Genomic DNA, 22,286 nt, shown 5'->3' with positions numbered 1-22,286 from the left:
TAACGCAACATCAAGCCAAAAGATGCCAAGTACAATTGAAATGATACCATTTCTTGCATCTAGCTTACGGTCGTAACATCAGTGTAGTTTTCGTTTATGTGCGATAAGGGGCAGGGCATCTCGAAAAACCATATAATCAGGAACCGTCAACTTCACATGCGCGCGTACAAACAACATGAAACTGTGACTAAACTCACTAAATTTCAGAGACTCACGTAACACGCCGAAATTCCTTGAACATGCATGAAACAATCACTAATGGTGTTGCTCGCGCGCGCACACACACACACACACGCACACACGCACGCCAGTGCCGCAATGATAGCTATACCAGACACTTCAATCCCGTTTCTTAAACAAAAAAAAACAAAAAAATGGAAAACAATTCAGGCGTCCTTTTTCTGCCAGGCTGCAGGCTGCCTCGTAACTGCACGCCCGGATATATTCCTACAATTCTACTCGGAAACTACGGTTCCATCCGCTTTGTAACCATTTTCGAACGAATACGCGCGTTTTGTCAGGTCTACCCTCGAAAACACGCCCAGCCGCGAACGTGTTCGCCGTCGGCACACGTTCATCTAACGACCGGATAGCATACACCGAGAGAAAGATTATATAGATGATGGGAGTAGGTTTGTTTCTCGGGTTGGCCCACACCGGTATTGTAAGGCGGGAGTGGGACACTCCAACCCAAGAATTCCTATGCACTGCTGCCGTGAAAACTGGAAGATGAAGTGTTTCTGAAAGTTCCAAGCACAAGCCACGCAAAGAAAACAAAACAAAACAAAAACAAACGCGAAGGTACGCACGGGCTTAGTATAGCGTTTTCTTCCCGACAGCGTTATTCTAACCCAACTCGGGTCCAAACTCAAACACCTTGGCGTGCTATCTACAGCTCGAGCAACCCCGAAAGAAACGCTCAAAGCAGCACCGCTCTGCATGGACACACAAGCAATGGGGAACAAGAGAGAAGAAAGGGTGCGGGTGAAAATTACGAGCCTAACGCGCCGCTGCAGGTAAACAGTGCCAATTTCAGCCTGGGTCGGGGCTTCCTCCAGCACGCCAGCGAAGAAATTTCCAATGCGCTTCTGTAAACAGGCGATAAGCACTGCATGTTGCGCTTGTATATAAGATAACGATGTGTTTTGAGACTGTTCCTTTTTTTTTTATTGGGGTGGAAGGTGCGGGGGTGCGGGAGAGACCTTGTTAATGAGTAAAACGTGGCATATGGAAGTGCTGCTAGATTTTCCCTCGGGGAGCGTGGTGATATTTTCGAGAATGTGCGTTGGATCCTCTTCTGGTATTCATATCTCCGCGGAAGAGGTAAAGGCACGACTTGTATTTGGTGGTTGTTCGGAAGATCCCATGATTGGAAGTTGATTTAATGCTCGAGCTTGATCCGGAAAAGTCCACTTAGTATGTCTTATAATAAGTGTCTTGGCTTGTACAACGGCAACGCTCTGTGTTTTGGACGATAGGTAGGAGTCGAGTATGATTTGCGCTAATAAGAGCCCTAAAGCCGCGAGATCCGTGCTTTGAATGCCGGACTGTAATGAATTCAAGGAGAAAACTTGGCACGCTGCATTCAAACCACGGATATTGCTGTGACTCGTGTTTGGACACTGTCTTTTGTATGATGTATCAGCAGTGTTACCTCTGCTTAAAAGTATAGACCTTTTTCTTTGCAAACGCCACCAGGCGGTGCTCCAGTCATTGACGTCCCAGCAAACTTCCAGTTCATAAAAATAATCAACAAAGCCCCCCTTGACACTGCTGCTTGAAACGTCAATGAAACATTTAACCATCAATTCTCCAGGTGAGCGCCAAAAGAACCAAGAAACGCGAGATCTGTTCAAAATTTTCGAATGTTTTTGTGAACCAACTTGTCTTCTCCGAGACGTTAAAGTGTACAACCGAAAGTCCCCGTTAAATCTCCAACTTTGTTTTCCGTGTATGCTCTCTAGCACTGGTGACATACGCAAGCTCGACAGGCTTGCAAAGACGGAGCAACCGGGAGATGCTTGGGTTGCAGACAGCGGTTCATGTTTGTTTACAGCAAAAGGGTCGTTGTGCTGACCTTTCTGCATGTTTAGGCAGGAATGAAAACTATGGGGACGTTAATTCTTTGACGTGCTTTAAAAACTGGTTTTGTTTACGTTGTTATGTGCAAATTATACTTAGAGGCGTATGTCTATTAAATTTGTGAAAGTGCTAATTGCACTCGCTTCTAGAATGCTTCGAAAGCAAAGCAAAAACCGATCAAACTAGTTGTATATAACAAGCTAAATACGGAGTTTTAATATACATTCTAAAAAAAGCCTGTGTGTTTACTTTCCCGCACAACACTCGGAGAGCCAATCACCGCAACTTACGGAGACAGTTAAGCGAATGACGATGCCGAAACATATGTTTAGACCAAAACACGCAGTCTGAGTTCTGACATTAAGCAATGCAAGCGTGACGTTTTGCATTGCTTAATGGTGAGCTCAGACTGGATTTTTTAGTTTAAACAAATGTTTCGGCATCGTCATTTGCTGAGCTGACTCCGTAAGTTGTGGTGATTGGCTGTCCAAATGTTGTGCGGGAAAGTAGATGAACGTGCTTTTTTTAGAGTGCATGGCGAGGCCGAAAGATGTTATGAAAAATTTTATGTACCTTCCGATTTCATTATTACGCCGCTCCTTGGCGACTTAAAGTAAGGAAAATACGTGCCACATCGGGCAATAACAAGTCAAGTGTTCTGTGCACACTCTGATTGGCGTACCACTTTATTTTTTATTTGCAAAAAAAAGCAAACACAAAAACAGTTCGGATGGCTCATTAAAATCTGCATATTCTCGCTGAGTTTGCAACCACACTCAAGAAGTATACGCGCGATTCTGGCAACGAGCCGCCATAGCAGAGGCAAAAAACAAGTCCTGCAGTCTACTTTAATATGTTACATACGCATTCGAGCATACACAATTTTTCTGCCGATATGCACAACCCGTTCGTCGAAAAAGAAAAGTCAATTCACGTCCTGCTGTCGAATATGTTAACCCAGACGACAAGAAACAACCGAGAGTTCTGCTCTACCAAGACATGAGGAAGTAATAAAAGTGCGAAAGATCTGACCAATCTAAATGTAAATTCATGCGCCATTATAAAGTCACTGACAAGGTGAGAACGAGTGGTTTTCTCGCATCCAGCGCGAGCTTCCTTTAATTTGTTTTTAAGTTCAATCCAAAGCTACGATAAAATTGAGCCAATGAAGCTGCGTCAGAAGGGAACCCTCACTGTGCTCGTCGTCTTTGTGTGTTTACTATAACCTATTTAACCAATCACGCAAAAAAATAAATAAAGGAAGACTCATGGCACATTTAATGTACCTGGATGGTTGAGCCAGGAATACCAAAATAACAAATTCGGCGAGCGCTGTGGTGATGCATTTTTCGGCGCTACCGGATGTGCTCCCTCGGGCGTTGGTGCGGACGCACTTAGAGGTAAGCTAAATAGGTCTTCGAATTTGGAAGAACTTGGTAAAGGTTTGAATGCAGGTACCTTAAAGTCCGTTGCTCGTACATTATGCAAAACGACAGTCTGCAAACACGATTCCCCGAAATATCCGTGGTTTGAATGCCGCGTGCCCGCTTGGACTCATTGTCATGCGGCACTCGAAGCAGGAATCTCGGGTGACTCGATCGCTTTCGAAATCTGTATGCACAATGTCGTTTGGTACGATGTATAAGCAGCTTGACCTCGACTTTAAAATTATGCGTTCAGAGTTATCTTTCGAATATATCGCTCGAAGTGATGCGACGGAATTTGGCCGGAACCCCTCGCTCGCTGCAGCACGCCGAGCGCAGTATAGAGCGCGGGAGCGGAAGGCAAAACTAGCGAAAAGTGACCTGATCGGGCAGATGACCCCCGCTCTCCACTGAGTCGGCTAGGAGATGCAGACGATAACTTCACGACGTATTTTACGGAAAACAGGCGACCGAGATGCTCATGGCATCACTTGCAGAAGCCCCTGCCTCTTTTTTTTTTTTTCACAATAGAAGTGGTTTACGCTTAATTCATCGCAATTTAAATATAACAAGCAAATTCAGAAGACAAAAAAAAAAAATAAAAGAAGAAACTCCAGGAGTCCGCTCTGAACTCCATTTTCGTTTCTTGAAGTGATCCAGCTTCCCTTTAGTGTGAAGAAGACAACTTGGGCGACGCTTCGGCGTCTCGTGCACCTCGAGCGCGCTCGAGAAGTCAAAGCACGGTGGAAGGCGTGGAACGCGTGCCTCCTACCGTGCGGCGTTAAAGAAAAAAACGCCCTGCCGTTTTTTGTTTTTTTTTAATGCGAAAGCATTAACTGTTTCATAGAGCCAGCTGACGTCATCAGTCTGAAGCGCGAAAACGGCATATAGTTTGCTTCAGTTCCATCGGCTGGCGCGCGTCGACGGGGCTCCCATGGGCCGCTGCGCTCGTCAGTTTTCACGACCACTCCCCCCATAGCGCTGCGTGTCCATGAACGAGGAGCGCCCAAGGTCACCAGGGGAGCGCACGCGCCGATCGGCGACGAAAAGTACGCAGCAGACGCAAACGGGAGCGGACGAGCGGCTTGCATGCTTTCGCATTCACAACTCATACGAAATGCCTAGGTGAACCTCCATCTTTTCTTTTTTTTTTTTTGTTAGTGATTACAGCGTTTGTAATTATTGTAGAGAAGCAAGTTTTAAGCTGTTCCATGTGTTACTTTTATTGTCCATCAAAAGTCGAGGCTTACTAAAAAAGTAGACTTTATTTAAAACATGTACGCGAAGCAAATATATTGCTCATGTCTATGGGACATGCAAAACACTTTATTTCTTTTAGGCAAATAGTAACCGACTGGTTAGAAGTACCATGTAACGTTTCATTTCCTAATTTTTCTAAGCAGCTGCTTACAAGTCATCATTCTTGCGTATATTACATGAGGCATGCGTTTGTTTCTGCCCCAATGTGCTAAAAGAGCTAACAGGAAACTCCAGAGAAGATTGAGCGGAGTGAGCCTCTTTACTGATCCTGAACAGAAAGTGCCGTGAGGTGTTTTATGGTTGGCTCATGGCTTATGTCGTTCCATCACAGCCACGTGCCTATATTAAAGATGGTTAGTACACGTGGCTTTTTCTGGATATTGTTAGAGCACGGCAATTTCCCTCACGCACACTAATTGACCACGATCAGAAACACAAATATTCGCCTATAAATTGACTGTTGCCGAGCGGAAGCAGGTTGGTGACGCAGTATTCTTAGCCAGTCAGTCAGCCCGCTTCGCCGTGACAAGTCCAGCACCGCTTGAAACCGAGCAAGTCACGAGAAAGTCGGGAATATTTTTTTTACAACAGTAGCCAACATATTCCAGTTTTGCTTTGCAATATTTGTACCAAAAAATCGCGCTTTTGGTTTCTTGCTTTGATGTGCCAGTTCCCTTCTGGCCCACTACAGAATAGGCAGTAATTAACTTTAAAACCCAATCTGCTTTAGGGTTGTTTACGCTATTGTTTCAGTGTTTTTACTCTCACCGTGTACGGGCTGACTGATGGTGTTTTTCAGATCGCACATTATTTGGTCTCAGCGCTGAAGAAGAACATCCTGAACTTCTCTAGACAGCCGGGGCTCTACAGCGCACATTTATCAAAAATTATATAAAAAAAGAGAAATCGAAAATACGTAGACTTCCGAATTTTTAATAAAAAGATTAACAAAGAAAATAAATCTAAATTATGCTACATTAAAACAAAAAGAGGGAAAAAAGCACGTTTCCCAGACACTATTTTTTTTTTTCTTGTTTAAACGATCCACGCAGCAACGCATACTTCATCGGGGCTGTCAAAGAGTTTCGCAATTCGGTATTTGTTGCTTCGTACTGCCTCCAGCAGCATGCGATCAGTGCCATTGGCCTCGCTTCGGGCCAGAGGAGAAATCTCGGCGTGGAAGCAAGCGCGGCTGTTTGTCGAAATCTTTCGCTTTATTAGATTCGTCGTTAACAAACGTTCCAAGGTCCGGTCCCAAATCACGGGAAGCAATTCCCCGGGGTGAAATAAGACATATGCGACTCAGTGGGGGCCAGCCGTGAATCGTCGTCGCTGTCGTTTTTCCATCGAGCTTTATGAAACCGTTTGTTCTTTCTTTTTCTGCGTCGGCCCATTTCTTTAGGTTAGTGCCGCCGTAGGAATTCCCATCAATGCAAGCAGATACGGCGCTAAACCTCTGCGGTGTTGGCTCAGCGCTGGCATCGAACCGAAGGGAACTGAAATATGTACGAAATTTAGCGCTGTGAGCCAGACTTTGCGGAGACCTAAAATGGAATCCAACACATCTATATTGTGTTAATCGTTTGGAAAAGAACGGGCTAAGACTGTTGAGTCTGTACAGTTAGACTTTGTTTGTGCAGCCTGTGTTGCAAACTTTGTTAACCTTCACGAAAGTGAGAGTCAAATGTATGATCAGTATGGCACGCAGTCAAAGAACACAAAAAATAAAGTACCATGGATATTCGGGCGAGTTGGTTTAAGACTACTTAAAATAGAAATAATAAAAACACGGAGTACTTTCACAGACAACCACACTTATGAAATACTGTGGTAGTCTGTGAAAGTTCTTCGTGTTTTTATTCATTCTATTTTGAGTATTCATAATCACAACACGCTCGCCTTAGCCAGCCTGGTCTAAGACATTGTAAAAAAAAACAAAAAAAACCAAAACAATTTGGAATGAACACCGAAATCACTTTATTTCTTAATTGTTCTTCTTTAGTCTGGACTCGCAAATTGTATTTATCAAAAATTTGAATCCGCGATTTTCAGTCCGGATTCAGTCAGAAAAAACGAGGTATATTGCTGCGACATACTTATCAGTGCACGCGTTCCAGAGCACTGAAACGCACGTTGAAGCATCACGTGGTTCCTAACTGACTCATGATTGGACCTTACGGCCCGCAGCTCTGGAGTTTAGTCCATAGTACGGTGAGCGAAGTACGGCGCAGTTGAATAAAAAAATGTATAGCATAGTTGGAAGAGCACTCCACTAATCTTGTTGGTAGAGTACACCGTGAAGCGAAGATGTGGCAAAATGTGGAGAAACTTTGCCCGGTGGCAAGTTCCCTCTGCGAGATGTGTAACAGCCAGTGTTCAGGCGCCGCGAGCAGAGCGAACGCAGCCGGGTGAGATTGGTTGCTTGTTAGCAGCATGTTCGCTCCACGGAGTTCAGCCTTTAATCGACAGCTGAGCGCACGCGTTTCGTTGCACAAATTAATTATCCACCTCCTCGCGTTTGCCGGCGTATACATTTTCGAATATGGTACCGCGCAGCAGCCGCTCCCTGCCGTTGTTTGTGCTATATGTTCCGCCTTGGGCATTTAGCGGTGCTTAATCTCAAAAGCTCTATAAGTGCTGGGAAAATCACGGGTGCCAGCTGTGATATTCGCGAGTGTTTTTCTTCCGTGAATTCTCGTGCAAGAAGAAAATGCGGATTTATGTTTTCAGAGTATAATTTTTTGGTACTCGCTGCAGATAAATTGTTGTATCGGGGAAATCGGTGGCCAAGTGGGCTAGGGCACACCAACTCGGAGCACGTGAAGCGAAAGTTCGCGCTGCAGAACCCAGGATTCCTGGGCTCAATTCCCACCCCTGCCCGTTTGGATCTGGATAAGCATCGTACCGGCGTGCCGTTGTGTACCACTACTGCGTAATGCACCAGGCTAGCGGTTGTACTGCACTGGCTAAATTTATCATCAACAGCTGAGGGGCAAGTCGCCCTTGAGGCAGACTAAGTTCAGGCAGTGTAAACATGACCACACTCCAATCTTTTTTTATATATATTTCGTCTTGCTTTGATTTGTAACGCAGCCAATGCTAGGAGCTGATCTGAGCAATCCAACAAAGTAAAAAGCTGTTCAGCATAATGTGTTTTTTTTTATGTTTCTGTACCTGTTTGGTCATTGCTAAACTAATCATGTATGAGAAAAGCCCAGTGACTTGCGCTTTTCATACTGTTTAATTGGTCCTATCAGCTCGTAGCTTCGTCAGCATCCGGACGTAAACCAAAACAAAGGATAGGTGAGGTGCATCTGACAGCCGCTTAATGCGCTGTAAGCATATAAGGCAAAATGATCTAAAACATGTCGTTCTTTTCGCTGCAGTGCTTCCAAAGCAAGGACCCGAAATTCGGGGCACGAAGCCCCACTACAGAATCGGGGACTTGGTGAATGTGACGTGCCGGGCGGGGGCCTCCAAGCCACCGGCTGTGCTCATGTGGTACATCAACGGTGAAGAGGTAACAAAATGGCGAACTTAATTTACACAATGCACGACTGTATAGCTTTCCCGCGTGTTTCCATGTTTCAAATATTACTCTGTTTCACATTATGACTAGTACGAATGAAAGGACACAAGCGGCACTATGGCTCGGCGAGTCATCGTTTACGCGGTTAACATTTTTACTTTGTTCTGTAGAAAAGAAGAAACTGATAAAGAATTGCTTGTCTGCTTGCTATTTTATTCGCATGCCACTTTTGATACGCGATACAAGGGCTGGTAGCTTGTAAACTCAAAAACAAGCGTTCCTCACAAGAAGAATCTAAAGCGCAGTTGTCGCTTTTTTTCGTAATCTTCTGTCCGAAATTTTCCAAGTACAGAAATAGCTTGTTATTGCTACAGTCATAAGAATTATGCGCGTGGCTACGTTTACGTTACATTCGTATATTTTCAACTAGAGTTGTGCGTTCTCCTCACGCAAAAATCGTAATGACTGCGTGAATTTGTTCCTCCTAAAAGAAACGGCGCTCCGCACATGCATGGTCAGAAAACAGACGCGATTGAAGTGAGTACACTCAATTATGTCGACATTTTAGAACAGATTGTGCTTTCCCAGCTGAATTCTAGGAGAAAAACGTCACAAGGAGCCATCACGAAGCACTGTGACATCTTGTGACATCATCACGTCACGTGACATTGCGATGTGACCCGAAATTGTGACGTTACGTGGCACTGTGACATCACCAAACACCATGGCGTCACACATACCGATAAAATGTGCCAGCTCATTTGGAAAACATTCTGTGCTCACCGATCTTTGTCAGCAAAATGAATCTCGTGTGATTTCTTTCATCGACGCAGGTTCCTCCCAAGTACGAGAAGACGTACCCCATCTTCCGCGATCAAGACCAGCTGTACCACTCCTCGTTGGGCATGACGTTCACGGCGGAGCCGAGGCACTTCACGTACGGCATCATGAAACTCAAGTGCACGGCCACGGTGTCCGAGGCCTACTCACTCTCCAGCGAGGAAATCGTGGCGGCACAAGACGCCAAGGCGGCAGGTACTACTCTACGTCATCGGTTCGCAAACTTGGCTCCCAAGATGACGAATAGGGTTTCTCCTATTGAAACCTCAGGGGCAGACCAAACCAATTCTTTGAAACCGCAAAAACCCAAATTAAAGCAAAAATCAAAACAACCAAGTACAAAGACAAGCTCGAGACAACCTGAAAAGAATAAAAGCAAGAGGAAAAGAGGGCAATTTCTATTTAATTTAATAACGATTGCTGACCAGGTGTGTTCTGTGGCTGGGGTCTCACTAAATATATGCTTCCTCTTCTAATTGGCATTCATATATATTTTTACTTGGCATTTTTACCTTATTGATTTATTTTAAATTGACTCGTTCCCATTTTTAGAAGTGACCAGATGTCCGGGTTTTTCCATAAATAAACATCGCTAACAACAACAATTATATTAAATTGGCTTCAAGTCTGCAGTGCCAACGCAGGAGCAGACAGGGATAACTTTATTTTTAATCTTTTTCCTTACCACCCCATCTCAAAATTTGTATCCTCAAAGGCTCCTCGAGCTCTCAAATTTCCTCGGCTGCCCTTACCCACAAATAAAGGGTTCCTCTTGTTTAACTACTTTTTCAGAAGGTATAAGCTGCCCACTGTAACGTAGCATAACGTATGTTGCTTTACTGCATAACGTATGTTGCTTTACTGCATCAATGCCGAGATCTGGAAAGATTCCTCGGCTATCAAAGAACACAGGTTCGGGAACTCCTGCTCTATGTGATCTCCGTCGGTGTTCCTGATCGGTCGTAGAAACAGAATCAATCCCATCGCGCGAATTTTACGATTGTAGATAAGAGATGCCGTAAGCGGCTATTCTCGCAGTTTCTGTGCGTTTGGCATTCCGACACGAGTTTAGCGGACCCTTAACTGTTTTAGAGTGGGTTATGGTTTTTGTTTGTATTTTTGTTTTCTTACTGATACCTTAGGACTGCTGGTTGTCGGAAGCTGTGTATGTTGTTGAGCGTTTAGAAACGAAACGAATATCACCCTAAAACGCAAACCTAATTACTGCTTTGTGGTTTTAGTGTTTGAACAAAACTAAGTACGGAAATTATTTTTAATTCACTTGCCGTCAGGATCGGCAAATAATTCAAAACTTTTATAAATTAACACAGAAGCAATAGGTCTTGGTACACAATTTGTTTACTCCCCTATCAAGTTGTGTCAGTGTGCTTCTCCGCACAAGTAGTAACATTGAGGCAGAGCACCCTTTAGAGAAATATCCAATGAGTCCGTCAACTGAGGCAGGAGAGCTCCGGCCGCCATGGGGGGCCATGACTGGAGAGACACTGTTAGCGATTTGAACGACTTGCGTGCTCTATTAATACCGTGAAAGCTACAACCGTCCATTAGCCGCTTTAGTCTCTACTATTTGACCAAGTTAAATTTTCAACTGGACCTGTATGTGTCTGTGTGAGCAGACTATTGCAACTTTTCACAATCAATGGGTATCTATTTTCGCTCATTGTAGCCATATCTGCCAAGTGTGGTGAATGCTCACTAGTGAATATAAAACATTTTATTTTTAATACCAATATTTTTTGTTAAACCATGAGTTCACATATTGTGAGGGTTGTCTTCTCATTGAATATCTGCTGGACCGGGAAGCTTCAGAGTGAAGGGGATATGTGTTCACTTAATGTTAACCAATTCTTAACTGTACCGACAAAAACCCAATTTTTTTCAGAATTACAATATGCATTAATGAGCGATTATACGACCTTTATTTGGAGTGTGTTAAAAAAAAGTGTTGTACGAAAGGAAGTCGCTCTGCGACAGGATGGTGCCTGACGTCTCCGCTTTATAATACAGCTTCACAGCTAACCTAGGGTTTTTAACGTAGGTAACACCTGTGCATGTCTGCTAAGAGAAATCGCGTTTCGCTCGAAATTTTTTGAGCGCATGAACAGGGTCACAAAATGCCGCGCACGCTTGTGGTTGACAGGGTCAGATGACGACAAGCCTTCAATCACGGGAGGCCAGTCCAGCTACCACGTCGGCGATCTTGTGAACGTCACCTGCAGCTATTCGCGGTACGGGAAGCCCGTCGATCTGCAATGGCACCTAAACGACAAGGAGGTGAGTGACCTAGCTACTGCTCGTTTCGGGGGTTTACGATTCTAGTGGTCGTCTGAATGACCATTAGAATGCCAGGAGTTACGGTTAGAAGCACCAACACAAGACGCTCGATAAACAGTAATGGTCTGTTGATGAACGGAAAGGACCAGGAGGCCATTTCGCAGACGATCTAGAAATCTACGATACTGCACAACTTCTTCCCGTGCCTAGTTTGAGGTGTTCCCCTTCGTCTTCGGACCAGTCGCCTCAGATAAGTATGTTAAGGCTTCTTTATTATTTAGTCAATACTACACGCTGAACGAGAAAGTAAACAGGACAGTCTGTTTTTTTTTCAGTAAATATTTTAATTAGGAAAAACAGTCATTTCGTATTGAAAGCTACCACGAGCTTGGCCGCGTAGCCTACACAAAGAAGGCTTTTCTATAGTTAAAATCACGAATTTACCCTATGTTATAAACTTATAAATAAATATTTGTTGTTTTTTAGGATAGGACAACTGGCACCGGTTTCAAATAAATGTGAAAAGTGATTTTCACTCGGCGATTAGGGTCCACTTTTCCGGTAACGTCTCGTTAAAATAAAACCAGAGTAGATAGGCTGTTTGGGACTATTGCGATGGTGCAGAAACCTCTCCTTGGAAATCTGTGGAACCAACCGAAAGCTGAAGCACCCTATCGGAAGCTGAGTTTTTGTGCCACATGATAATAGTTTTTGTTTAGTGCCTCACCGTCATTTTATGCGTTTTTCTCTGTTAATACAAATAAACAGAACGTTAGGACGCCAACGAGTTGGTGATGGTTGAACATATATAATAGACCAAAACCCAGAGACTAGGGAGCAGTAGGAAAGCCATTACACAGAAGCAGCGTAGCTGTGTTTGAGTGATCTGCGTCGTGTTGTCTCTTTTTCTCCCCAGTCCAGGGGTTTTAGTCTACCATATTCAATAAAACTTCTTGCAGAAAAACTCAAGATGGCTTTACAAGAAAAAGAAACAACAAAAGACAACATTCGTTTTGCGTTAGATTAGTAACAAAAATCTCCTCATCTATTCTTGAATCACCTGCTCAGTCCAAGGAGTTATTAGTCTGACAACCCAAAAAATTTCCAGAAAAAAAAGCTTTACAAAACTAACGTAAAGCCGGGGCACACTGCTTATGGCCGAGTCCCATTAAAGCGACAAACAAAAACAAACGACAGCGTCAAGCCTCCAACTCATGCAGCATGCTCGCGATGACATATTTGGCAGGCGTTTAGTCGTTCGGTGCTCGTGAAGTAAGCACGAGTGATTGCAAATCCGTCAAAGATACCCTCGCGTGCATGATGCTGGTGTTTGGGCATAGCCTCCTTTATTCTACAAAGCCTGTCAAATTGCGAAAGACTCTGGTTTGAGGTTTGTCATTGTCGTTTGTTTCTTTTTGTCGTTCAGGTGGAACTCGGGCATTATACCATCATACAAAAAACAGTCTGCAAACAGAATCGAACGCAACTTTCCATCAGATCCGTGAGTTGAATCCCGCATGGCAACGAGTTCAAGGAGAAACTTGGCACGCGGCATACGAACCACGGATATCGCGGTCGCTATTGTTTGCAGACTGTCTTTTGTATGGTGTATAAGCAGTGTGACCTCCGGCTTAAAGAGCCCAGGTACGTAGAACATTCAACGTTTTTTTTTTTGTTTTTATGACGTGACGTGCGTGAGACGACTACCGCGCAACATAAGGAGTTACATCTTCATTTTCATGCGACCGGGCGGGAAGTAATTACGCGGTTCGGCGGCTGAGCCGGGATCGTCTTCGTTGGGACCTTTGGGCGCAGGTGTCTAACAGGTACCTGGTGCACCACCCGATCCACCGGTATGAGTCCGGGCGGCAGGTGACGTCCCTGGGGCTGCGGTTCACGGTGCGACCACACCACTTCCTGGGAGACGAGATGCGCATCAAGTGTACGGCCACGCTGAGCTCGGGCTCGACTCGGGGCTACACCAACTCCGGCGACCCTTTCTCCGAGAAGGAATTCGTCCTGGGAAGCAGCCACCGGAGCTCCGGACTCCACGTGTCCGAACACTACGGTGCCGGTGAGGGCTGCGGTGTGTCTGAGCCGATACAATTTAGAAGGCCTGCGCACGACGTCATCGTAAGTGGATCCCGAGGAGAACTTCGAGGGAGAATCCACGCAAAGCTGATGATGCGTCCTATTCGGCGTCGCTAACTGCTAGCGTCGCGCTCGCTTTGAGACACTGCAAGACTCGCTGGCGACATTGCTGACGCAAGAGGCTATGCGGGGCTATGTAAATCCACTAATAATGACTCTCTTTTTTTTTTTTTTTTGCGGGAGAGGGGAGGGGGGTGCGCAGGCCTTACTTTTTAGGGGATATTGCGGGAACATGCCTTGGACTCGTGTGTTTGCCGCGTCTTTAAATTGCTGTCTCCAGGATTTCGTCTCAGTGACGTCATAAATAGGGAAGTGTATACAAATCGCCGCTCTCACGGCGGTAGAGCAATAGCGTAGGTGCACAAATGCGACCGTGGCCTCCGAGATCCCCTGTGCGCGAAGCTCCCTCCGGCCGTTGCATTCATTTCGGCGGGGTCAGACCGTGATCGAAGAAAATGGCTCGTGGCTTTTGAGTCCTCCTTATGGCGCCCCTTGCTGTATCGCATTAGAACCCTTCATACTGCTCTCCGCTCTGCTTCAAGGCCGACAGCAGCTATCGCTACTATCTATGATGCCAATCAAACAGCCCCAAAAACCCCATAATCACGGCACTCCGCTTTTTTTCCACCTTGGGTGTTGCTTTAACCGGTAAAACCAATCAATGCGCGTGAATGGTTTAGTCGGTGATAGAAAACGTACAAAGTAGACGAGCCCCGTGACAATCTACTTTTGGCGCTGCTCGTTTCCCCAAATTCAGTCGAGTTAATTAACATAGTGATGTTTTGTTGACTACCGAAAGCGAAACCTCGTTCTCCTTAGTTTTTCCCCAGCGCGCCTCGCTTTCCGCCGGTGACGTCACGATTGAATGGCGGGAAAAACTTGGCATTGGCACGCTTACAACCACAATCCCCAGTTTTTCCCGCCGTCCAAACATGACGTCACCGGCGAGAAGCAAGGCGCGCTGAGAAAAAACTGAGGTAAAAAAAGTAAGGAGAACAAGGGAGAACGTTCAACAGCGAGCAAACAGGGGCGTTCATGCTATCTGAAGTTGATGTTAATCTCTATTCGCACAAAGTATGACCTTGACCTGCGTGCTGAGCTATGAGATATTAAAAAAAATGGAAGCAATTGGAATTTAGAGAAAGCCGTTTTTGGAGCTTGGTACGCTTAAGCTAGTTTCGCGAAATCGCTGTTGTAAATCCGTTCTCCTTTTATGTCAAAAATAAATTACGCTAGCAAATAAAGGTTCAAGAGTCACGCAATACAGTTTTTTTACAAATTACCCGAGCACCACGAAGAACGCTCGGAATGTGGGCACAGGCACCGCACACGCTCGTCTCACCTTAATGAACGTGTCATTTGTTTTTGATTTTCTTAAGGAAAGTTACTGTTGCAGACGCCAGCACGTGTCACCATTCTTTTAACGTGCATATGCTTTTTAATGCTTGGGAAAGTTAAAAAAGCTTCTATAGAGCGTTCCAGAAAAGCGCTTCTGGTCGGTGTTGTTTTCAGAGTTCGCTCTCGTGGCGTGTACTTTGCTCGCCTTCCGAAGCGACGAACATGCGCATGCTGGGCTCTGACCTAACACATGTTGACTTTGATTTTCGTAGACATTGAAATGGTGTATACACCACCCCAATATTAAAAAAAAAACAAATAGGTCGTGGGTATGTTTATACAACCTGAACTTAGTCTGCCTCAACGGGCGACTTGTCTCTCAACTGTAAATGAGCAGCTAAGCGACTGCAGCACAACCGCTGGCCTGGGGTCTTTAACGTGCACCAAGCAGTGGTGATACACGACCGCACACCGGTACGATGCTCATCCAAATCGAAACGGGCAGGCGTGGAAATTGAACCCAGGATTCCTGGGTTCATTCTAATATTTATAGGATCTCAGCCCAGCGTCTGGCAGTCTGGCAGTCTGGCACGCGCATGTTTGTAACTTCGGAAAGCGAGCAAATCAGGCGCCATACGTACGATCACTGAAAGTGGAACCGACCAGGGGCCCTTTTTAGGAAAGGTCTATAGTATGGAATAAACAGCATTCGTGTAGGCCACGCGGCAGGATAGTGTTCGTGAATATCGTGCTAAAATAAAAATTAAAAGAACTCCTCAACCACAAAGCCAAATGTCAAGGTGTAATAACAGGTGAATCGAATATACGAATACACTAACCAGCTTCAAATAAAAGGTAGCTGCTTGAAGATTCATTTTGTGCGTAAATTACAAAATAGCGTCATAAAATTTAAAATTCAACATAACGTAACAAAAAATTATTCGAAGGAAAATTGGTACCCACACTTTTTTTTTGTTGTTAACGGTCCGAGTAGAATGCAATCCGTAAAAACTGTCTCTCTTTTATGAGTGCACAAGAGGAAAGAGGATATAACTGTTTACAATATTTGGTTTTAAAATTAAGTTTTGGTTTTGCTTAACCTTTACAAGCGGCAAATTTACATGCCTCCCCTCAAAGGCATTTATATTTTATATTTTTAAAAACTTTGAACCATATTTGACATTTCTCTTCGATGGAATAAAATAAAGACGTTTTTATCACCTATCCTGCCAGAGAAAATCGCACGCCAACCATTTGGCACACATACCCGGTGACGACTTTATCGTATATTAATGGGACTCAACACCAGCTCCCTACAACACTGTAATACCAGACACGGATTGTATTGCGTCAAAAGTCACGTCTAAAATCAAAATTGAACTCCGTTTAGACGATTCCCTTGCCGTTTTCAACAGATTGGCCGCGTGACTGGAACGCCGAGGGTTGCAAGACGCGACGACTTTCGCTCTCTGAAGCTGATGATTATACCACCCTACCGAATTGTTGATGAAAGAGAAATAACCGAAGCAATTGTGAACAAAAATAATGGGCTATAATTTGGACTATTTTCTCGACGTTATCAGCGTTCCTTTTTGGAGGGAACTCGCGGTTTGAGTCTGCGATTGCCACTCTTAAAGCTGTTCGAACTCCAGAAGGATGTTCAACTATCAGCACGCGGTTGTGAAGTATTCCGAGCATAAGCAGAACTGTTTCAGGCTGACACTAGATTCCTCGGCACACAGCTTGCGCAAAAACACCATGACGTGACTCGCCTCCACTGCTTCCGGGAAACGCATGTTTCCTCACGAAAACAAAAAGGAGTAGAAAATAACCCTTTTTTTTTTAGCACTGTTTGTATACTTTACCGCGGTATACAGATTGCTAAAGAACTTTCAACCTTGAAGCTGTGAAAAATAAATATTGTCAATCCCTGACGACACGGAAGGCCGCTTCACCCGTTTGCCTTCGCCACCGGTGACATACACGGATAGGGAAAAACAGGGATATTTCATTGTTGCCAATATAAAGTCGCCTCCTAAAATTCTCACGGCCGGCGTAATTTAAAAACCCAGCAACTTCAGGGGAAAATTTTATTTTAATAAGATGCTATGGCCATCAGTTGAGAAAGAGTTGTTGGCGCGGTCTGCCAATTTCCAGCCACGTCGAAAACTATAAAGAACCGGCGGACTTTCCTATCGAAGCGAAACGAAGTATAGAAGAATTCGGCAGGAACTGGGAGCCTGGTATCCGGTAAATGATATGTTTACTCCACCGTCTTGTGTTTTGACGCATAATAAATTATGACTGTCTGTTCAAACATATAACACATCATTCTGTGGTATTGCGAAGTTTGCTCGTTTTTGCGGGCCAGAAGCTGCGCCCATCGGTCAAATTTTTCACTATTAAAGCTACCAGAAAGAAGCTCTGAGCCAGGACTAGTTCGCTAGGGGCGCCGCGCGTTCGCTGGTGTTTGTTCGTGAGCTGAGGTTATGCTGTTTCATAAATCACGATGCTTCTGATGGACGGCGGAGAGACTGGATCGACCGGAGGAAAGCTTTGCAGGCTGGTAATCCTGGAGGCCATTGTACGAAATGCACCGCTTTTCGTGTAGCTTGCTCTGTAGACGACCATTTCATTAAAACTGACATAGCAATAGGCTTGTTACCGCTTACGACCTGCGAGTGGTCACAAGAGGCTTAAAAACAGGTTGTAGTGCACTCGGAGGCAACCAAACGCAACTTGTGTGAACGAAGCATTTAGTTTGTGCGTTAAAAAAGCGCTTTGAGCATGAACCGGGCACTCCGACAATTGATGCTAACAGTGGCCCGGCTGGTTTTCCATCCAGCTGCGTTCTCTTGTGAAGTAATGTTTGAAGCGCAGCTCCGGTGGAAAACGAAACCAAAATAAATTACTGCGATCGCTTTAGTGGCACGAAATATAATCACAACCAAAATATTACGTCAAAGTGAAGCCGCGTACTCCACTGAAACCGATTTTAAGGATGCGACCAGCTGATCTTTAGCGGGTGGCAAGCAGGCTGCCTCTTAGTCGAGGAACACTGCGTGACGCGTACCGCAGTACCGCGCTGACGTCACATCGCGGCAGTACAACTGATGATCAGTGTTGCCATCCCTTTAGTAGATAGTTTCGAATCTGCCGTAGACTCCTGAAACCAAACTTTGAGCCGCGATACTTATAAAACAACACACAATATCGAGAAAAAGATTATAGTATTTTAGAATTCGGGCACAGTGACTGAGCTCAAAACATTCGTAATTCCGTATTCGAAAATACTGACCGGAGTAGCGCTTTAAATGCAATTGACCTGAAAGAAATATACAGTGTGTTTTTTGGCAATGCACCCAAATTGCTCCTTTGAAAACCATGCATCGCACAGAAAAAAGGTTGATGCAGTACTGGTCTTTGCCAAAGGGCCCGTTAAGGAAAATTATTGGCGCTCAGTATGACAGGGTAATTAAATACTTTCTAGAACTTAAGTTTTTATTTATTAAATTTAGAGGTGTAGTTTTAATTGGAAACGTGATCGAAAGCTATAAAATCCACTCTCTTTACAATGATATAAGGCACGCGCAGCATTTTACGGCGTTTTGAAAAATGCTCAATTTAGACGCGTTTCTAGGTTTCCGTTTCTTGGCGGAAATTTGATACCATTTTTCCTTTCCTGAAAGTTCTCGGTGGGTCGCCTGAACGAATAAGTGTTCCAGCCCATCTACTTAACACCCCTATTTCTTTTTATTACTAATTTTGTTTGGTAAAGACATAGCTCTCTTTTATAATTATTACAATTCACAAACTGAAATGTTTTCTTCTAAAGCGATATACAGGCCTCAAAGTTTGCCTCAAAAGTCAACTAAAAACTGGAGAAACAAGACGACATACAAATTTAATTATTAATTACACTAATTCAACCTGAGCGGAGAAGCCTAAAATACAGTTCCGGATGTGCATTAAGGACTAACCTACCCACGAGCAACACGGCGGTTTTACACTGCAGCCTTTGAACTTTTTTTTTTTTTTGTAATTAGGTGCGTTATAATCCTGGATGAGCAACGTACCGGCGTGCGGTCGTACATCATTACTATGTGATGCAAGTCATGTACTCCTGTTTATCAGTCGTACTGCACCAGCGGCATTTCTCATCTGACCCAGTCTCACCAAATCAAAAAATACATATCGACCGCGCGCTGCCTAAACACTCACGTCTAGTTTCATCGACACAGTCGAGTCGTTGCTTTAGAAAGCAAAAATGATACGTAAGATACGTGTCATAATAGATATAAAAATACTCAAGTTCACACCCATGCCTTCAGCAGAATGTTGCTCAGATTAACTTTTTTGTGTCTTCAGATTTTGAAACTTTCACCACAGCAGTCAAAATGTAAAATATCGTTCCAGTGACGATTATTTGTCTTGGCGCCTTAGGGCTTGTCCTGACTCACAATATTATTCATAAACACCATACAAAAACTTCACTTTAACTTTTCAATGTCCATCGAACGAATGAGTTCTAGCAACTTCTCACTTACTTTTGTCTCTTTCCAGTAACAGATCCCAACGGATCCGCAAGGACTGTCTCGAGGATGCTCGCTTCCTTTCTCCTGGCTGTGTGGATATCCATGGGTTTTCGATGAGTCAAATGAGAAGACCCTGGCCAAGACGCCCAGCGGTTTTCTCTGACATCCGGTCCTCCTTTATCTTTCCTTCCTCCACGAACGGACACGCAACACACACTCCCCGACTATCTCCCTCTCTACCTTTCTTCTATCATCTCGGGCCTGAGCAGTGGTTGTACATACTTCAGTGCCTTTGATTCATGTCCACATTCACAGCCCCTCGCATACGCAGGTTGCCCTATCCCCGATTTATATCTTCGTATGAATGAAGGATCGCAACGCAGCGTTGGAGTACATCTGCCAGAGGACGGTACAAGTGCGGAAGCTGGTTATAAGACGTGGATGTTAACGTGCTTACTTGTGGCGTTGAAGATATACTTGTCATGGTCGTTTCGAGTAATGTGCGTATAGGATTGTCAACTAAACTCCAGCGATATCCTGCACAAAAGATGGCGAAAGTATTGTAAGATTGAGTGTGATAAAACGTGTGACTAGTCGATTTATTTATTACTGTAATAAAGTTTAAAATCAAGCTATAGTCATTGACGGAATGAAAACGACAGGGCATGTCCTTCGAGCACCCGGTCTCCAGTACGCGTTTCATGCCTTTCGCCATGCTTCGTCTGGGCGCGTGCGCTCGGAGCGCACGAGACGCCTCAGCGTTGTCGGAGGTGCACCAGCTCGCGCTAGAGGCGGGAAAAACTCAAGCTCTTCCATTCAGTTTTCACCTTGCCAGTGACTACGGCAGATGGCTATTCACAGTTACAAGAATCTGAGAGTGTAGGACGGGTCGAAAACGAGAGAAATAATAACGCGAATGAAACAAGAACGCATATAAGCATTCGTTTGTTTTGATTACACGTATAACAAAATATAATTTGAGTATTTCAAATGATATAATTAAAAACCCTCGAAGAGTTTATGCGCCATAACGTCCTAATTATTTGTTTTATAAAGAAAAGCTTTATAATGTTGGTATTTGCTACATCAGATGTTCTCCCGTTGAATATGTATTCACTTTCGTGAATCGGTAAATGTTTCACAAATTATTTGGGACACATTTAATTTTAATACGCGTCCCAAATATCAGACCCGCGGAGCTACGAGTTAATGAAACAATGGTAACTCTTCACGCGCGGATCTAGTTTTCGAAGTGTGAACGTGTGAAATGCCGTGAACGCGCTGTTCAGAACTGTATTAGATAATAGTCGAAGAAGTTGTAGCTACTTATCACTCGAAACAGCTTCTTTCAGAGTTACACCTTTCAGGTAGTGCAGAATACCGGTTAGTGTGAGCGGCATGATAAAGCTTTTTGATGTGGTCCCGAATCCTGCATCCTTCGTTACGGGATAGACGCAGCGGTGCTCAGTACTCGTGAACAAATAGTCACGCTTCGAAAATAAGATTATTTCTAGATAATCTAAGAAGCTTTAACGTAAGAGTTGGCGAACCAAGGCTGACCGCCCGAGAGGGCGAGGAATGGACTAACAAGACCGGTTCGTGTAAATACAAGAGGCGTACGAATGTCAGATTTCTTTTAGCAGATTTCTTTCTACACACCGGACGGCTATGAACAATGCATCACTACTTCATTCGAACCCCTATTCTCGATTCCTTCGACATTACAATTTATTTGTATTTTTGTCGTGTTTTTTTTTAATTTTAGGTACCACCACACGAAAACTGTAGGTCGCAGAACACACCGTATCCCTTTTTTACCCTTCAATATTCTGTATTTGGTACAACCTGTCTGAGAACTGGTTTTAGTTACTGGCAACTAGATTATTTTACGAGTGTATCTGACATGCGCACCCAAGTGTCGGTTACAGAGACACCAAACCTTTTACTGGCAGGCAGTAGTTGTTCCCAGGTTGTTCAATGAACGTAGTCATTTGAACCCGATCACGCACAGCATCCACTAAATTACACTATTTAAAATAATGCAACATATATTTACTACATTATCTTGCTTCTTGGCATCAAAATTATGCTAGAAAAACTAAACAAAAGGACGCTTTATTAGGAAGCAAAGAAAGGGAAGTATGAAAATTGTGTCACTCGATTCTGACAGTTACTGAAGCAACAATACTAAAAATGTGTACATAAATATACATATTACGTACGGTTCGCCCCTAAAGGTTACAAGAATAAAGTTACTGACGTAGAGAACATTGTTAAACTCCTACGGGTGTAGATATGTCGAGATTTATATATATAAAAAAAGAATTGTTCCCTGAAGACAGTTACTGTAATTAATATTCGAGAGGTGTGCTCTCAGACGCCCGTGCTGTATTTACCGTCGCTTCTGCGTTGCTCATGCATACTTGTAAATGATGACATGTATGTTTCCCTCAAACTTGATTTCTTAAATACTGTAAATAAAGTTTTTGCAATAAAGAAATGAAATTGTTTCACGACTATTGATTTCGGAATCAACCGCGGCATTACTTGGGTTGCTTTTAAAACAACGAAACGCTACACATTTTATGCGGCATATACAAAAAAGTATCAAAATGAAAAAAAAAATTGAGATTAGCTTCACATTGATTTGTCAAAATGTTTGCAATTTGGAGCTCATTATTTTAAATAAAAAGAGTCCTTACGTGCACCGTGGTTCATCACGACAGGCCAATTTATCTCCCAATCGTCTCCAACAGGCATGTAGCCAGGGGGCGGGGGGGGGGGGGCTATGGGGCCCGGGCCCCCCCCCTTCCCAAAATCTTCCATTTTGCT

The 22,286-nt window shown here is 44.1% G+C and overlaps 1 protein-coding gene across 2 annotated transcripts in view; it reads left to right on the top strand.

Moving 5' to 3' along the window:
- LOC8037991 (synaptogenesis protein syg-2) overlaps positions 1-21,954 on the top strand; it is a 264,704-nt gene extending 242,750 nt beyond the window's left edge. The window contains exons 4-8 of one of the 2 annotated variants that reach the window (XM_040503326.2): positions 8,153-8,286; positions 9,129-9,330; positions 11,297-11,430; positions 13,246-13,504; positions 19,489-21,954. In XM_040503326.2, coding sequence (XP_040359260.1) covers positions 8,153-8,286; positions 9,129-9,330; positions 11,297-11,430; positions 13,246-13,504; positions 19,489-19,571 — 812 coding nt within the window. In that variant the 3' untranslated portion in view covers positions 19,572-21,954. Of the gene's footprint in view, positions 1-8,152; positions 8,287-9,128; positions 9,331-11,296; positions 11,431-13,245; positions 13,505-19,482 lie in introns of both variants that reach the window. The other variant, XM_040503324.2, reaches the window with a different exon arrangement.
- The last annotated feature ends 332 nt before the right edge of the window (positions 21,955-22,286 follow it).

This window comes from Ixodes scapularis, unplaced genomic scaffold (assembly GCF_016920785.2).
Source record: "Ixodes scapularis isolate PalLabHiFi unplaced genomic scaffold, ASM1692078v2 PGA_scaffold0__279_contigs__length_252992795, whole genome shotgun sequence".
NCBI classification, from domain to species: Eukaryota; Metazoa; Arthropoda; class Arachnida; order Ixodida; family Ixodidae; genus Ixodes; species Ixodes scapularis.
This window is presented reverse-complemented; position numbering and strand designations above follow the sequence as displayed.